The sequence below is a fragment of the Salvelinus sp. IW2-2015 genome, linkage group LG17 (genome assembly GCF_002910315.2).
Source record: "Salvelinus sp. IW2-2015 linkage group LG17, ASM291031v2, whole genome shotgun sequence".
NCBI lineage: Eukaryota > Metazoa > Chordata > Actinopteri > Salmoniformes > Salmonidae > Salvelinus > Salvelinus sp. IW2-2015.
In genome coordinates, this window is record NC_036857.1 from 20,201,937 (window position 1) to 20,219,725 (window position 17,789).

A 17,789-nucleotide genomic window follows, 5' to 3' on the forward strand; every position below is an offset into this window, starting at 1 on the left:
GTATTTCTTTAGACAAGAAAAGGTTATGGCACTGCATACGTAGTAAACTATATATAAACTCAGCAAAAAAAGAAACGTCCTCTCACTGTCAACTGCGTTTATTTTCAGCAAAATTAACATGTGTAAATATTTCTATGACCATAAAAAGATTCAACAACTGAGACATAAACTGAACAAGTTCCACAGACATGTGACTAACAGAAATGGAATAATGTCTCTGAACAAAGGGAGGGGGGGGAAATCAAAAGTAACAGTCAGTATCTGGTGTGGCCACCAGCTGCATTAAGTACTGCAGTGCATCTCCTCTTCATGGACCTCACCAGATTTGCTCATTCTTGCTGTGAGATGTTACCCCACTCTTCCACCAAGGCACCTGCAAGTTCCCAGACATTTCTGGGGGGAATGGCACTAGCCCTCACCCTCCGATCCAACAGGTCCCAGATGTGTTCAATGGAATTGAGATCCGGGCTCTTCGCTGGCCATGGCAGAACACTGACACTCCTGTCTTGCAGGAAATCCTGCACAGAACGAGCAGTATGTCTGGTGGCATTGTCATGCTGGAGGGTCATGTCAGGATGAGCCTGCAGGAAGGGTACCACATGAGGGAGGAGGATGTGTTCCCTGTTTGTGCCCATAGGCGATGTTGTTGCCGGTGATGTCTGGTGAGGACCTGCCTTACAACAGGCCTACAAGCCCTCAGTCCAACCTCTCTCAACTTATTGCGGACAGTCTGAGCTCTGATGGAGGGATTGTGCGTTCCTGTTGTAACTCGGGCAGTTGTTGTTGCCATCCTGTACCTGTCCCGCAGGTGTGATGTTCGGATGTACCAATCCTGTGCAGGTGTTGTTTCACGTGGTCTGCCACTGCGAGCACAATCAGCTGTCCGTCCTGTCTCCCTGTAGCGCTGTCTTAGGCATCTCACAGTACGGACATTGCAATTTATTGCCCTGGCCACATCTGCAGTCCTCATGCCTCCTTGCAGCATGCCTAAGGCACGTTCACGCAGAGCAGGCACCCTGGGCATCTTTCTTTTGGTGTTTTTCAGAGTCAGTGAGCTTAATTGCCTACCGTCTGTAAGCTGTTAGTGTCTTAACGACCGTTCCACAGGTGCATGTTCATTAATTGTTTATGGTTCATTGAACAAGCTTGGGAAACAGTGTTTAAACCCTTTACAATGAAGATCTGTGAAGTTTTGGGATTTTTACGAATTATCTTTGAAGGACAGGGTCCTGACAAAGGGACGTTTCTTTTTTTGCTGTGTTTATATATATATTTGCTGTGTTTATATATTTTGCTGTGTTTATATATATTGTATATACACTGCCGTTCAAAAGTTTGGGGTCACTTAGAAATGTCCTTGTTTTTGAAAGAAAAGCTCATTTTCTGTCCATTAAAATGACATAAAATTGATCAGAAATACAGTGTAGACATTGTTAATGTTGTAAATGACAATTGTAGCTGGAAACGGCAGAATTTTTATGGAATATCTACATAGGCGTACAGAGGCCCATTATCAGCAACCATCACTCCTATGTTACAATGGCACATTTTGTTAGCTAATCCAAGTTTATAATTTTAAAAGGCTAATTGATCATTACAAAACCCTTTGCAATTATGTTAGCACAGCTGAAACTGTGGTACTGATTAAAAAAGCAATAAAACTGGCCTTCTTTAGACTAGTTGAGTATCTGGAGCGTCAGCATTTGTGGGTTTGAGTACAGGCTCAAAATGGCCAGAAACAAAGACCTTTCTTCTGAAACTCGTCAGTCTATTCTTGTTCTTGTTCTACACTGTATTTCTGATCAATTTGTGTTATTTTAATGGACAAAAATGTTGCTTTTCTTTCAAAAACAAGGACATTTCTAAGTGACCCCAAACTTTTGAACGGTAGTGTATATATGTATATATGTATATACACTGAGTGTACAAAACATTAGGAACCCCTATATATTTATAGCCTGTCTCAGAGCAAATTAATCATGTATCAAAATACATCAGCCTTCATTCAGTGGAATTATGTGTGTACAAATGTAGAATCTTAATTTCATCAACCAGTTGCAGGAGAACTTTCCTGAATGCAATTTAAAACTTTATAAAGATTTTAAAATGCTTCTGAAGTTTGTAATTTCCACTTTTAAATTTCAGACCTGATTTCAAACCGAAAAAGTCCATTAATTATAATCCATATATTAATTCACATTTCCTGTTGCTGCAGGAATATTTTCTTGCTGTAGCTAACTGGCTCAAATGAAGATCCTACATCTGTATGCTCACACATCACCTGGCCTCTTCTGACTCCTCTTTTTCTTTCAAACTCTCAAGGCCCACCTTGATGCTGTCCCTGGATTAACAATACAAAGACACAAAAGTTTCACAGCAGGCACTCTCCAGTCTGCCAGGCAGCACGTCAAACCTAGTATTCAGCCTTCTTCTTTTCTTCCTTTAACATCCAATAAATGTCAGCCCACTACGAGGAGAGCAGATTGTCTCAACCTGTTCAAACCTTCCCAATCTAGCACACATTGTTAATTTCTTTGAAGTGCTGTATTTTATATGCAGGCAAGAGAGTGTCAACGGTGTATTCATCCAGGTGAAATTATTGTAAAGCTGTGCATAATGGTTTTGTTTGATACAAGAAAATGCATAATACGCTGGGTTAGATGTGACTTCATGATCAGTGAAAAATATATTGTTTAATTTTGAGCAGCAGCTAGCAGGCACCCACAACCACTGTGGACAAGCTGGTATAGGACCATTGTCGGCAGTGGATATGATGCTAGCAGCCCAAAACTTCTATGATGCTCAACTCATCTGCAATGCATTTCGAGTGCATTTCGGTGAAGGAAAAACAAAAGAAGACTTAATATGCGAAACCTTTGGGGAATGTAATTTATTGCCGCAAATGAGCAGCAAAACCCTGTTCAGTGATCAGAGCCTCCTCATCCTGGGATTTAAAATTATTCGTCCCATTAATGTGAAAATATTTACCACAACTGAGGTAGGTATGTGTGGGTTTGTGTGTGTGCGTGTGTGTTCTCTTATGATTGGTATACCAGTGGCAAACAAGTACAGGACCATAACTGGACATTTTTTATTCAAGCATTCAAAGTCTTGTCAGAGATGTTAAATTGCTTCTCCAAGCCTGGGCAAATACAGATTCAGACTGCATATAGAAGCAGCAAGAGAAAAAAAWATATATATATATCTGTTCACAGCCAGCATTTGTTAACATTAAGTACTTATGTTTAGATAAGAAATGGCCATGTAAAACAAAACGCTGAGCAACTTTATCAATTACTCCATCCTGTTTTTCTTCATCCTATTATACATTCTATGTCTTGTTTACATTTGGGGAACCAGTGGTTTAGGCAATAAGAGACAAAGTGAGATGAGAGAGTTAGACCTGGAGCTGGAACTGGAGCATGGGTCTGAAGGGAGAGGAAAAGGGGGAGAAGTGGGCAGAGAGGTCATCCCCTAGATGGCACTGGCTGTTGATTTTTATTACAGCCGTCAACACTGGGCAGTAGAGTCCTTACTTACCGAATGCAAGAGTAATATGTGACAAGGTCCCTCCCATTCATCAGGGATGACGTCTGGCTCCTGGCACAGAGACCACTTTCCAAATGGACATGAGAGAACTATACTGATTATGTCAAATGTTGCCTCCCCCTGTATCACTTGCAAGGAGGGATTTGGTAAGTCTGAATATGACAGTATGAATGTACAATACATGTACTTTCACATACTTACAGAGGCATGGCCATGGGTAAAGTTTAGTAGAAATTCTATGAAAAATAGTACTATATATTTTCTCCCCCCAATCTTCCACTTTATCTCAAGCATGATTCTGAGAGGTTATCCAGTCTACTCATTTAATTCCACGAGCAATAAACATCAAGCAATGAGAATCTCAGTTAGCAATCTGACAAAATCCTTAAATTGACTAGGAGTGTTTGTACTGTCTCAGAGGACGTAGATCCTGTTGATTTTACCTGAATCGCATGATGAGAAATTGATCATGCAGGATAAAAGAGTGGCAGATGGGATCTGTTACAGTACCTTAAGGATCAGCTGTCAGTGCCTTTACACGTTGCCCATATCCTACTCCCCTCGCTAGTTCCTCCAAACTCTGGTTCTCCGCTAATGATTTTACGGGGCAAGGATGCTACTTTTAATGATCTTCACTGACATTTATTAAAATGTGTGCTGTGACAGTGTTCATATTAGCTATATGACTCAACTCATTGCATCGGTCTGATAATGGTTTCAATCCTGTTAAACTTTGTTCAGCATGTCTTATAGATGACATAATTCAATCCCCAGGGAGGTAAAAACACTTTTTAATATTGAAATAATAATTACAGATACAAGAGCCAGATGGGGCTCCTGTTTAGTGGTGTTGTTAGAGTCTGAATGTGACTTCTAATCCACTGATGTCCTTGCCTTTGTAGACATGTTCTGTTTTAGCAGTAGGCCAAAAAGAGTAACTATCTATTCATTTTTTATTGATTTATTTTTTATTTAAGTTTTATTTAACTAGGCAAGTCAGTTAATTAAGAACAAATTCTTATTTACAATGATGGCCTACCCCAGCCAAACCATAAACCGGACGACGCTGGGCCAATCATTAATGTAAGGCTAGTGATGGCTACATCAACAACAGCAAGGAGATTATTTTGTTGTTGACTATTTTACCGGAGCTGAGTGAACAGTTATAAGCTTTTGTTCTTCCTTAGTTTCTGTCATTAGGCTTCACAAAATTCCTTTTTTTTTTTATTATTCTCTCAACCAGCTTCATGAGGTAGTCTGGAATGCATTTCAATTAACAGGTGTGCCTTGTTAATTTTTGTACATTTTTTCCTTCTTAATGCGTTTGAGCCAATCAGTTGTGTTGTGACAAGGTAGGGGTGGTATACAGAAGATAGRCCTATTTGGTAAAAGACCAAGTCCATATTATGGCAATAACAGCTCAAATAAGCAAAGAGAAACAACAGTCCATCATTACTTTAAGACATGAAGGTCAGTCAATGCGGAACATTTCAAGAACTTTTAACGTTTCTTCAAGTGCAGTCGCAAAAACCATCAAGCGCTATGATGAGACTGGCTTTCATGAGGACCGCCACAGGAAAGGAAGACCCAGAGTTACCCCTGCTGCAGAGGATAAGTTCATTAGAGTTACCAGCCTCAGAAATTGCAGTCCAAATAAATGCTTCACATAGTTCAAGTAACAGACACATCTCAACATCAACTGTTCAGAGGAGACTGTGTGAATCTGTCATTGTTCCTCCTGGCACCAGAGTGCGGCACAGACCGCCCTAGAGACTTTTATTTGACTCAGGTGTGTCTTTATTATTTCATGATTTTGTCCCTGTTAAAAGAGGTGTGTTTTCTGTGGTCCTTGAATTGTTTACCATGTGTGGTCATTTCCTGAGTGAGTTTTTGAGACTTAGTGGTTGTTGGGTTTTCAAGCGTCCTGTGATCCTGCAGCTACTGTATCGCAGTAAAGTATTATGTTTATCCTTAACCACTGATTCCTCGTCTGGTCTCTTTTCTGCACCAGGACCAACCTTACCACGTCACAGAATCAGGCCTTCATTGTCGAATTGATGCAAAGAAAACACTCCTAAAGGATACCAATAAGAAGATACTTGCTTGGGCCAAGAAACACGCGCAATCGACATAAGACTTGTGGAAATCTGTCCTTATTTTTGATTTTTGGTTCCAACCGCCGTGTCTTTGTGAGATGCAGAGTAGGTTAACGGATGATCTCCGCATGTGTGGTCCCGACCGTGAAGCATGGAGGAGGTGTGTGGGGGTGCTTTCCTGGTGACACTGTTCGTGATTCATTTAGAATTTAAGACACACTTAACCAGCATGGCTACCACAGCATTCTGCAGTGATAAATCATCCCATATGGTTTAAGCTTAGTGGGACTATCATTTGTTTTTCAACAGGACAATGACCCAACACACCCTCAGGCTGTGTAAGGGTTATTTGACCAGGAAGGAGAGTGATGGAGTGCTGCATCGGATGACCCGGCCTCCACAATCACCCAACCGCAACCCAATTGAGATGGTTTAGGATGAGTTGGACCACAGAGTGAAGGAAAAGCAGCCAACAAGTGCTCCGCATATGTGTCAATTCCTTCAAGACTGTTGGAAAAGCATTCCAGGTGAAAGCTGGTTGAGAGAAAGCCAAGGGGCAAAGGCCGGCTGTTTTGAAGAATCTCAAATATATAAAAAAAATATGTAACCACTTTTGTGGTTACTACATTACTACGTACATTATTCCATATGTGTTATTTCATAGTTTTGATGTCTTCACTTTTATTCTACAATGTAGAAAATAATATAAATAAAGAAATCCTTGAATGAGTAGTTGTCAACTTTTGACTGGAACTGTACATGTTTTCATATACATTTAGCATATATGGTACTTTTCAATAAAGCAATCACATAGATACATTACCAAACATAAGCTCTTTCATCCCGCCACTCTCAGCCCATCCCACCTATCACCATAGACCACCCTCGTTTGGATTCCATGTGCCATATATTTTTTCAATTGTGCTGTGATGTTTTACATACAGTTGAAGTCGGAAGTTTACATACACTTATGTTGGAGTCATTAAAACTTGTTTTTCAACCACTCAACAAATGTCTTGTTAACAAACTATAGTTTTGGCAAGTCGGTTAGGACATCTACTTTGTGCATGACACAAGTAATTTTTCCAACAATTGTTTACAGACAGATTATTTCACTTATAAGTCACTGTATCACAATTCCAGTGGGTCAGAAGTTTACATACGCTAAGTTGACTGTGCCTTTAAACAGCTTGGACAATTCCAGAAAATTATGTCATGGTTTTAGAAGCTTCTGATAGGCTAATTGACATCATTTGAGTCAATTGGACGGTGTACCTGTGGATGTATTTCAAGGCCTACCTTCAAACGTAGTGCCTCTTGCTTGACATCATGGGAAAATCTAAGAAATCACCAAGACCTCAGAAAAAACATTGTAGACCTCCACAAGTTTGGTTCATCCTTGGGAGCAATTTCCAAACGCCTGAAGATACCACGTTCATCTGTACAAACAATAGTACGAAAGTATAAACACCATGGACCACACAGGCCGTCATACGCTCAGGAAGGAGACACGTTCTGTCTCCTAGAGATGAACGTACTTTGGGTGTGAAAAGTGCAAATCAATCCCAGAACAACAGCAAAGGACCTTGTGCAAATGCTGGAGGAAACGGGTACAAATTATCTATATCCACAGTAAAACGAGTCCTATATCGACATAACCTGAAAGGCCTCTCAGCAAGGAGAAGCCACTGCTCCAAAACCGCATAAAAAAGCCAGACTACGGTTTGCAACTGCACATGGGTACAAAAATCGTACTTTTGGGAGAATGTCCTCTGGTCTGATGAAACAAATTAGAACTGTTTTGCCATAATGACCATCGTTATGTTTGGAGGAAAAAGGGGAGGCCTGCAGCCGAAGAACATCATCCCAACTGTGAAGCACGGGGGTGGCAGCATCATGTTGTGGGGGTGCTTTGCTGCAGGAGGGACTGGTGCACTTCACAAAATAGATGGCTTCATGAGGAAGGACAATTCTGTGGATATATTGAAGCAACATCTCAAGACATCAGTAAGGAAGTTAAAGCTTGGTCGCAAATGGGTCTTCCAAATGGACAATGACCCAAGCATAACTTCCAAAGTTGTGGCAAAATGGCTTAAGAACAACAAAGTCAAGGTATTGGAGTGGCCATCACAAAGCCCTGACCTCCAGCCTATAGAAAATGTGTGGGCAGAACTGAAAAAGTGTGTGCGAGCAAGGAGGCCTACAAACCTGACTCAGTTACACCAGCTCTGTCAGGAGGAATGGGCCAAAATTCACCCAAATTATTGTGGGAAGCTTGTGGAAGGCTACCCAAAACGTTTGACCCAAGTTAGACAATTTAAAGGCAATGCTACCAAATACTAATTGAGTGTATGTAAACGTCTGACCCACTGGGAATGTGAAGAAATAAATCAAATCTAAAATATATCATTCTCTCTACTATTATTCTGACATTTCACATTCTTAAAATTTAGTGGTGATCCTAACTGACCTAAAACAGGGAATTTTTACTGGAATTAAATGTCAGGAGTTGTGAAAAACTGAATTTAAATGTATTTGGCTAAGGTGTATGTAAACTTCTGACTTCAACTGTACATTTTGAACGTTTCTAATCATATAGTATCCACAGATTGTGAGCTAAAGATAAAACCCTTTCTTTCGAGTATTATTTGTTGACTGACTGTGCCTTTCCAAATGTCCCAACACTGCTATTTTAAGTGAATGTTGTGATTTWAAAAAAAATCATTCCTCAACCTGTTACCAGAAACAAGCTACGTAGGGGCAATACCAGAATATATGATCTAGTGATTCTGTCACGATCGTCTTCTGGTGAAAGAGTGGACCAAGGCGCAGCGTGATACGAATACATCTTCCTTTTTATTGAGAGAAGATGAACACGAAACGAAACACTTTTACAAACTAACAAAAAACGACCGTGACGCTACAAAACGAAAGTGCAGACACAAGCTACTAACGTTTAGACATAGACAATTACCCACAACCTGTCTAAGCCTATGGCTGCCTAAAATATGGCTCCCAATCAGAGACAACGATAGACAGCTGTCTCTGATTGAGAACCACTCAGGCAACCATAGACATACCTAGACACCTACACTGAACACAACACCATAAACTCTACCAAAACCCCCTAGACACTACAAACACCCCCGACTAGACAAAAACACACAAACATCCCCCATGTCACACCCTGACCTAACTAAAATAATAAAGAAAACAAAGATAACTAAGGCCAGGGCGTGACAGATTCTGTCTCTTCGCAGCAAAATATACAGAGCTGAGATTGTTGTATGCCCCATATATACAGTGGCAAGAAAAAGTATGTGAACCCTTTGGAAATAACTGGATTTCTGCATGAATTGGTCATAAAATTTGATCTGATCTTCATCTAGGTCACAACAATAGACAAACACAGTCTGCTTAAACTAACACACAAACATGATATGTTTTCATGTCTTTATTGAACACACCGTGTAAACATTCACAGTGCAGGGTGGAAAAAGTATGTGAACCCTTGGATTAAATAACTGGTTGACCCTCCTTTGGCAGCAATAACCTGGCCAAATGTTTTCTGTAGTTGCGGATCAGACCTGCACAACGGTCAGGAGAAATTTTCGACCATTCCTCTTTACAACACTATTTCAGTTCAGCAATATTGTTTGGATGTCTGGTGTGAACTGCTCTCTTGAGGTCATGCCACAGCATCTCCATCGGGTTGAGGTCAGTGACTGGGCCACTCCAGAAGACACTGACTGGGCCACTCCAGAAGGCGTATTTTCTTCTGTTGAAGCCATTCTGTTGTTGATTTACTTCTGTGTTTTGGGTTGTTGTCCTGTTGCATCACTCAACTTCTGTTGAGCTTCAATTCGTGGACAGATAGCCTAACATTCTCCTGCAAAATGTTTTGATAAACTTGGGAATTCATTTTTCCGTCGACGATAGCAAGCTGTCCAGGCCCTGAGGCAGCAAAGCAGCCCCAAACCATGATGCTCCCTCCACCATACTTTACAGTTGGGATGAGGTTTTGATGTTGGTGTGCTGTGCCTTTTTTCCTCCACACACAGTGTTGTGTGTTCCTTCCAAACAACTCAACTGTAGTTTCATCTGTCCACAGAATATTTTGTCAGTAGCGCTGTGGAACATCCAGGTGCACTTCAGACTTGCAGCAATGTTTTTTTGGGACAGCAGCGGCTTCTTCCGTGGTGTCCTCCCATGAACACCATCCTTGTTTAGTGTTTTACGTATCGTAGACTCGTCAACAGAGATGTTAGCGTGTTCCAGAGATTTTTGTAAATCTTTAGATGACACTCTAGGATTCTTCTTAAGCTCATTGAGCATTCTGTGCTGTGCTCTTGCAGTCATGTTTGCAGGACGGCCACTCCTAGGGAAAGTAGCAACAGTGCTGAAATTTCTCAATTTATAGACAGTTTGCCTTACCGTGGACTGATGAACATCAAGGCTTGTAGAGATATTTATGTAACCCTTTCCATCTTTATGCAAGTGAACAATTCTTCATCTTATCTCTTTTGTTCGAGCCATGGTTCACATCAGGCAATGCTTCTTGTGAATAGCAATCTCAAATTTTGTGAGTGTTATTTATAGGGCAAGGCAGCTCTAACCAACATCTCCAATATTGTGTCATTGATTGGACTCCAGGTTAGCTGACTCCAATTAGCTTTTGGAGAAGTCATTGGCCTAGGGGTTCACATACTTTTCCCAACCTACACTGGGAATGTTTAAATGATGTGTTCAATATAGACAAGAAAAATACAATCATTTCTGTGTTATTAGTTTAAGCATACTATGTTTGTCTATTGTTGTGACTTAGATAAAGATCAGATCAAATTTGATTACCAATTTATGCAGAAATCCACATAATTCCAAAGGGTTCACATACTTTTTCTTGCCACTGTATAGCATTCTGTTGGTGGCAAAAATGTMMTATAATAATTTAAATTGAAAAACTTGAAGTTTGAATCAAGTGTTTTTTTGTACCAGTTCATAAAACCATGTTCCATGGAATCGGTACATCGAAAATCTCTTCCCATTTATTTTGCAACCTGTATGGCGCAGCTGTCAACATTTTTGTCCTCAAATGAAACTGGTATATTTGTCTATTTATGCCAATTCCTTTCAGACAATTGTATCGTTAATATATGGCAGCCAAACAAGTTCCCTGACTTCTCCCTTTTCCACTCTCTTCCACTTTTGTGGTATTGCTGCAATCTGTTGGTTATAATTTTGGATTGAGCAGACATTCCCATATATTTTCGATAGCTTCACATGTGACAACTCCACTGTTTATATTCATAATATCATTAATAAATATAATACCTTTTTTTTTGTTGCATAAATAACGTTTTTTTATTAGTCCGTATATTTGAGTTTAACCATAACATTTGTACTAATATTTGTTCTATCTTTTCTGGAGGATAAAACTGAAATTGTAAACAGCTTTGCATAGCTTGTTTAAGAAAGGGCGATACTTTAAACAAAATTTAATTTTCAATTAGTCGGAATGAGAAATTGTAATCTGTATAAAGGCAAAAAGGCCATTTTTGACCAACGGATGAGCCTTTCTTAATAATCTACTGGAGAACCATTTTGGATTTAAGTATAACTTATGTATGAGTGAAGCTTTTATTGAGATGTTTAAAGCTTTAATATTTAATCATTTTAGCCCCCCCCAAACTCATTTTAATTCATTAATTTTGTCTGGCTTAGCATTCCAAATAAAATTACATATTGTTTTGCTCAAATGGTTTAAAAAACGAGTCGTCTGGAGTAGGCAGTGCCATTAGTAAGTAAGTAAACTGTGATAGGACCCAGAAGTTAATCATTGTGATTTACCTCTCGATGGTTGCAGAATCTTATCTATTTTTGCAAACTAAATGCAAAGTTCATTTATATTTTTTGAGATGTGAACACCATGTATGTCTACTTCACCATCCACCCATTTTATTGGTAAACTACAAGGTAGTGGAAACACTGTGTCTTTGTCAACGTCGTGTGTATAGGTGGCAGGGAAGTCAGGCGCAGGAGAGTTAAACGAAGACTTTTAATAAATGTCCACATAACATGCTCCAAACACGAAAATATACATACATAAAATAAACATGGGTACGAGGACCCGTCGCGCACCTATACACCAAGAATCAACACTTGACATAAAACAATCTCTGACAAACACATGAGGGGAAACAGAGGGTTAAATACACAACAGGTAATGAATGGGATTGACAACAGGTGTGTGGGAAGACAAGACAAAACCAATGGAAAATGAAAAATGGATCGATGATGGCTAGAAGGCCGGTGACGTCGACCGCCGAACACCGCCCGGACAAGGAGAGGCAACGACTTCGGCAGAAGTCGTGACAGTCTTTTAGCAATCCAATATATAACATGACACACTAGTCATAATTAGGTTTTAGTCCAGTGAGGCAAGAAAAGTGATCAAGATCTTCAATGAGACTGTGCAGGGAACCAGATTGTGGACTTAAGAAAAAACTTGAGACATCGGCATACATTGACACATTGTCTTTATTCCCTGGATTTTTAACCCCTTGATGTTCTTGTTGGATCTAATTTTAATAGCTAGCATTTCAATGGCCATAATAAATAGAAATGGAGACAACGGACAGCCTTGTTTTACTCCTCATAAAAGCTCAGTACTTTCTGAGAAGTAACCATTATTTACTGTTTTACATCTGGGGTTCCTGTACATAACTTTAACCCATTGTATAAGAGATTCACCAAAATGAATGTAACCCAGACATTTATATTTATATTCTAGTCGTACTTTATCAAACGTCTTTTCAAAATCTGCTATGAAGACCAGGCCTGTGTTTCACCAGGATTTTTGCATCGCAACATTGAAGTGTAAGAGGCCTCCAGTTTTTTAAATGGATTGGATCTTTATACTTACCACCTGGGTCCTGTTTTAGAAGTAATGAAATCAGACCTTCTTGTTGAGTACCTGAAAGTATCATTTTTTAGGAGTAATTAAAACATGCTAATAATGGATCTTTGAGTATATCAAAAAAGGTCTGATATACCTCTATTGGTATACCATCAAGTCCTGTTTTTTTCCAGACTGAAAATATTCTTTCTGTAATTCTGTTAATTTTACATTTATTATTATTATTAGTAAAAAATTCTTACAGTAATACAGTGGAAATGGAGGAGACTGAAAAGAAAACAAATGCTTAAATATTTCCTCTTTCAAAATATAATTTGGTGAATCATGGATGACTCCATCATTTGTAACACGTTTCAGTAAGTTCTTTTTGGAAGCATTTCTATGTTGGAAGTTTCAAGAAAAATGTTGTGCATTTTTCACCATTTTCCATCCAATATCGTTTTAATCAGACTCCTCTCAATGGCTAAAACCTCTGGTCTAGCATACTGATAATATAGAGTCTAGACTATAGTCCTGCCTCTGTACGGAATCACAACTCACTTATATAGAGCAGTCAGACCCAATGCCCCCAACTTGGCTGGTGGTTATGATTTTTCCTTCTCACTTGTGCTGTAATAATAGCTAAGACCAGCTGATTATAGGCCAGTGGAGTGTCCCAGTGTCACTCTCTCCATGCCAACGCGCTGACAAGGCAGCAGCTAATTGCAGGACCAGGATGTTAATTGAAACCTTACTTGGTGATTAACACATTTCCAAAGCATTGAAACAACCTCGGCTATGATTAATATACACCTGTCATAACTAATTGCATTAATACTAAAGAATGATTAAGCCTGTCTTGCTCTGTCTTCCAGTCGTCCTCCACTCCTCCAACACATACTCTTGCCTTGACTAACAAACCTCTGATGAATAGTAGAACAAAGCAGATGAACAAGACCTGTCGGTCGGTCATGTTTTCATTCTATATCAAAGGAGCCTATCCAAAAATAAATATATTTGTTAGAAATTTATATTTTTAGTCTCAAGGGAACTATAATTTGAGTTGTACAGCAGACAATGGGATATATTCACTGTAATACAGAAGTGTGTTTATTGTCTTTGGACTAGATGTTATTACATGAGGGTTATGCTACTGTATAATGATTGAATTTAACAGTGGCTTTTATTTTGGTGTCCCTTTAGACCACGAGCGGATCGGGAAGGACTCGTCCTATGAGCAGGAGGGGAAGGTCCAGTTTGTGGTTGATGCAGTTTACGCCATGGCTCACGCTTTACACAACATGCATAAGGAGCTCTGTCCAGGGAAAGTGGGCCTCTGCTCCAAAATGGAAACCATCAATGGAACCATGTTGCTCAAGTTCATTCGCAACGTCAACTTTACAGGTTTGTCTTTGTAATGCAAACAGCAAACACCCGTGAACATATGCAAGGATGCAGATACACAAACAAAAACGATACAAATTAACACATTAGCAAAGGCATCAGCATTTCCTACATCTCTTGTCTGTAAGACAAAGCCTTACACCATACATTTGTAAAGCCGCTTTATCAATTGAAACAGACTTTGAAACGCCAGCTTTGTTCTTCCCACCACATTTACTTGAATGATGTGTCTTACGAGTGTAATTATTTTGAAAACAAACCGTAATGAAAGAAACAATGTGGTTCTACGGCCAACTGAAATACCCCAGTCTTCCAGAGAGCAGCATGAAAAATGCCTCCCCTAAATAATCAGTTAAGAAAACATGAAAGCAAAAGCAGACTGCAGTGCTTGCGTACAAACCGATTATTACAAGCTTACTGTTACTCAGTTCAGAGAACTCATCTGCATTTTTATGGAACCTCTGCTGCCGGAGAAGCATTTGAAGCGGAGGTACACTACACTGTAGTATACTGCAGTAAAAGTGGGGAAAACATACAAGTGTGCTGCTTTAATGGAACATGTTTKAAGAAAAATACCTTACAGTTGTGGTGTAAGGTAAAAAAGAGAAAGTGGACATTTGATTACAGTCAGCCACACTATGTAAAGCTTGGTTAGTATTAGTTTGTAGATCCATTAAAGATCAATTGTAAAAGTTGCAATGCTAATTATTGCTGCATTTTCTGACAGAAAATGGCGCCCACACTGTCATACTCATTTTATAAACCTCAAAGGGACAACCGCAACTCCAGTCTTCATCCGTGTTGAAATTTCAAGGAAGGACAAACTCAGATTGCCTAATAACCAACCGTGTGACTGTGACTCATTGGCCTGCTAGGCTACTTTAGAGTATGGTCTCTGTCTGATGTCACTTTCATCTGTTCTAATAAGGTGCTGCTAATTATAAGTGAGCAGAATGTCAGAGTGACACAGTTCAGGCAATCAGGCGTAATGCAACACGTGCATTCTGACACCCACAGACAACTCAGACCCTCTCTTAGAGCTAATTATATGGTAATGAATGCCCTGTTTGGATGGAGGTGTGGTGTGATCCTAGAGGGAGGCACAATCCAGTTGAAGAATGGAAGAGAGAGCTGTAGGGGCAGAATAGAAAAGCTGAACCGCATAATGGGAGGGCTGGCTTATCATAGGGCTCTGATGCACTGCTTATAATGTTCTGCACAAAAAGAGACAACGATAGAGTGTATATTGAGTAGGCATACCAACTAGGAATGTGCATTATTCCCTTACAAGATGATTCTATTCGTACAGTGCATTCGGAAAGTATTCACACCCCTTGACTTTTTCCACATTTTGTTACGTTACAGCCTTATTTAAACAAAAAATGTAAATCACTTTTTTTCCTCATCAATTCACACACAAAGCAAAAACAGGTTTTTAGAAAAGTTAGCAAACTAAATAAATATACAACAACTGAATGTCACATTTACATCAGTATTCAGACCATTTACTCAGTACTTTGTTGAAGCACCTTTGGCAGCGATTACAGCCTGAAGTATTCTTGGGTATGATGCTACACGCTTGGCACATCTGTATTTGGGGAGTTTCCCATTCTTCTCTGCAGATGCTCACAAGCTCTGTCAGGTTGGATGGAGAGCGTCGTTGCGCAGCTATTTTCAGGTCTCTTCAGAGATGTTCGATCGGGTTCAAGTCCGGGCTCTGGCTGGGCCACTCAAGGACATTCAGAGACTTGTCCCGAAGCCACTCCTGCGTTGTCTTGGTTGTGTGCTTAGGGTCGTTGTCCTGTTGGAAGGTGAACCTTTCTCCCTAGTCTGAGGTCCTGAGTGGTCTGGAGCAGGTTTTCATCAAGGATGTCTCTGTACTTTGCTCGGTTAATCTTTCCCTCGATCCTGACTAGTCTCCCAGTCCCTGCCGCTGAAAAAGATCCCTACAGCATGATGCTGCCACCACCATGCTTCACCGTAGGGATGGTGCCATGTTTCCTCCAGATGTGACGCTTGGAATTCAGGCCAAAGAGTACAGTGTTGGTTTCATCAGACCAGAGAATCTTGTTTCTCATGGTCTGAGAGTCCTTTAGGTGCCTTTTGGCAAACTCCAAGCAGGCTGTTATGTGCCTTTTACTGAGCAGTGGCTTCCGTCTGACCACTCTACCATAAAGGCCTGATTGGTGGAGTGCTGCAGAGATGGTTGTCCTTCTGGAAGGTTCTCCCATCTCCACAGCGGAACTCTGGAGCTCTGTCAGAGTGACCATCGGGTTCTTGGTCACCTCCCTGACCAAGGCCCTTCTCACCCGATTGCTCAGTTTGGCCGCATGGCCAGCTCTAGGAAGATTCTTGGTGGTTCCAAGCTTCTTCCATTTAAGAATGATGGAGACCACTGTGTTCTTGGCGACATTTAATGCTTCACAACTTTTTTGATTCCCTTCCCCAGATCTGTGCCTCGACACAATCCTGTCTCGGAGCTCTACAGACAATTCCTTTGTCCTCATGGCTTGGTTTTTGCTCTGACATGCACTGTCACCTGTTGGACCTTATATAGACAGGTGTGTTTCCAAATCATGTCCAATCAATTGAATTTACCACAGGTGGATTCCAATCAATTTGTAGAAACATCTCAAGGATGATCAAAGGAAACAGGATGCACCTGAACTCAATTTCGAATCTCATAGCAAAGGGTCTGAATACTTATGTAACTAAGGTATTTCTGTTTTTTATTTTTAATACATTTGCAAAAATGTCTTATGGGGTATTGTGTAAATTTATGAAGAATATTTATTAATGTAATCCATTTTAGAATAAGGCTGTAACTTACCAAAGTCAAGGGGTCTGAATATTTTCCGAATGCACTGTATCTACTGTACCAGTCAAATGTTTGTACACACCTACTCATTCAAGGGTTTTTCTTTATTTTCACAATGTTCTACATTGTAGAATAATAATGAAGACATCACATTTATTAAGTAACACATAAGGAATCATGTAGTAACCAAAAAAGTGTTAAACAAATCAAAACATATTTTATATTTGAGAATCTTCAAAATATCCACCCTTTGCCTTGATGACAGATTTGCACAGTCTTAGCGGAACGATATAGCCGTCTGTAGTGCAGGCACATTTCTTTATCAGGGGTACTTCGCGGAAACGACCCCTAACTTCCTCCATACTGAACACAGAGACATACAAATGGTATCCACAAGTGCATCTGACTCTAGGGAAGTAGATAAAGGGCTTCTTTGCCAAAATCCCAAGGTATCCCTTTAAGAATTCTAAGTTAATGCCTGAACTTAATCCTAACCTTAAAAATGTGGAGCTAATGCCTAAACTTCACCTTAAACACTTTGAAATTTGATCTTTGGTGCAAATTTGAAAATGGACAATTGAGAAACATGGATGACAGTCTAATTCTGATGTGCGACTGAGAGCAGAAACAGGCTACCTACCTCGTGTTGCTGGGCACAGTGAGTAGGCTACTGATATTCGCTGGGGTTGTTCAGCCTGCCAAATGACTTGTAGATCAATGACTGTCAACAAATCAAATCAAAATCAAATCAAGTTTATTTCATATAGCCCTTCGTACATCAGCTAATATCTCTAAGTGCTGTACAGAAACTCAGCCTAAAACCCCAAACAGCAAGCAATTAACACAGTTACATGCTTAGTTCAACACTGAAGGAGAGCACGCATCAGTTGTCACAAAATATGAATCACTCAGTCTCATTTAAATCAATCAGTCTCACTGACTTAACTTTATCTACCTAATTTACCATTGAAGGGAATTGTTTATCTGCAAAATATAAGACAAAAGGGCAGCCTTCGTCAAGCCAGGT

The 17,789-nt window shown here is 40.0% G+C and overlaps 1 protein-coding gene across 1 annotated transcript in view; it reads left to right on the plus strand.

The window, feature by feature from the left end:
* The window catches only part of LOC111977225 (metabotropic glutamate receptor 4-like), a 309,721-nt gene that overhangs the window by 270,864 nt on the left and 21,068 nt on the right, over positions 1–17,789 (plus strand). Inside the window, exon 7 of the mRNA XM_024006595.1 lies at positions 13,744–13,944. Coding sequence (XP_023862363.1) covers positions 13,744–13,944 — 201 coding nt within the window. The remainder of the gene's footprint in view (positions 1–13,743; positions 13,945–17,789) is intronic.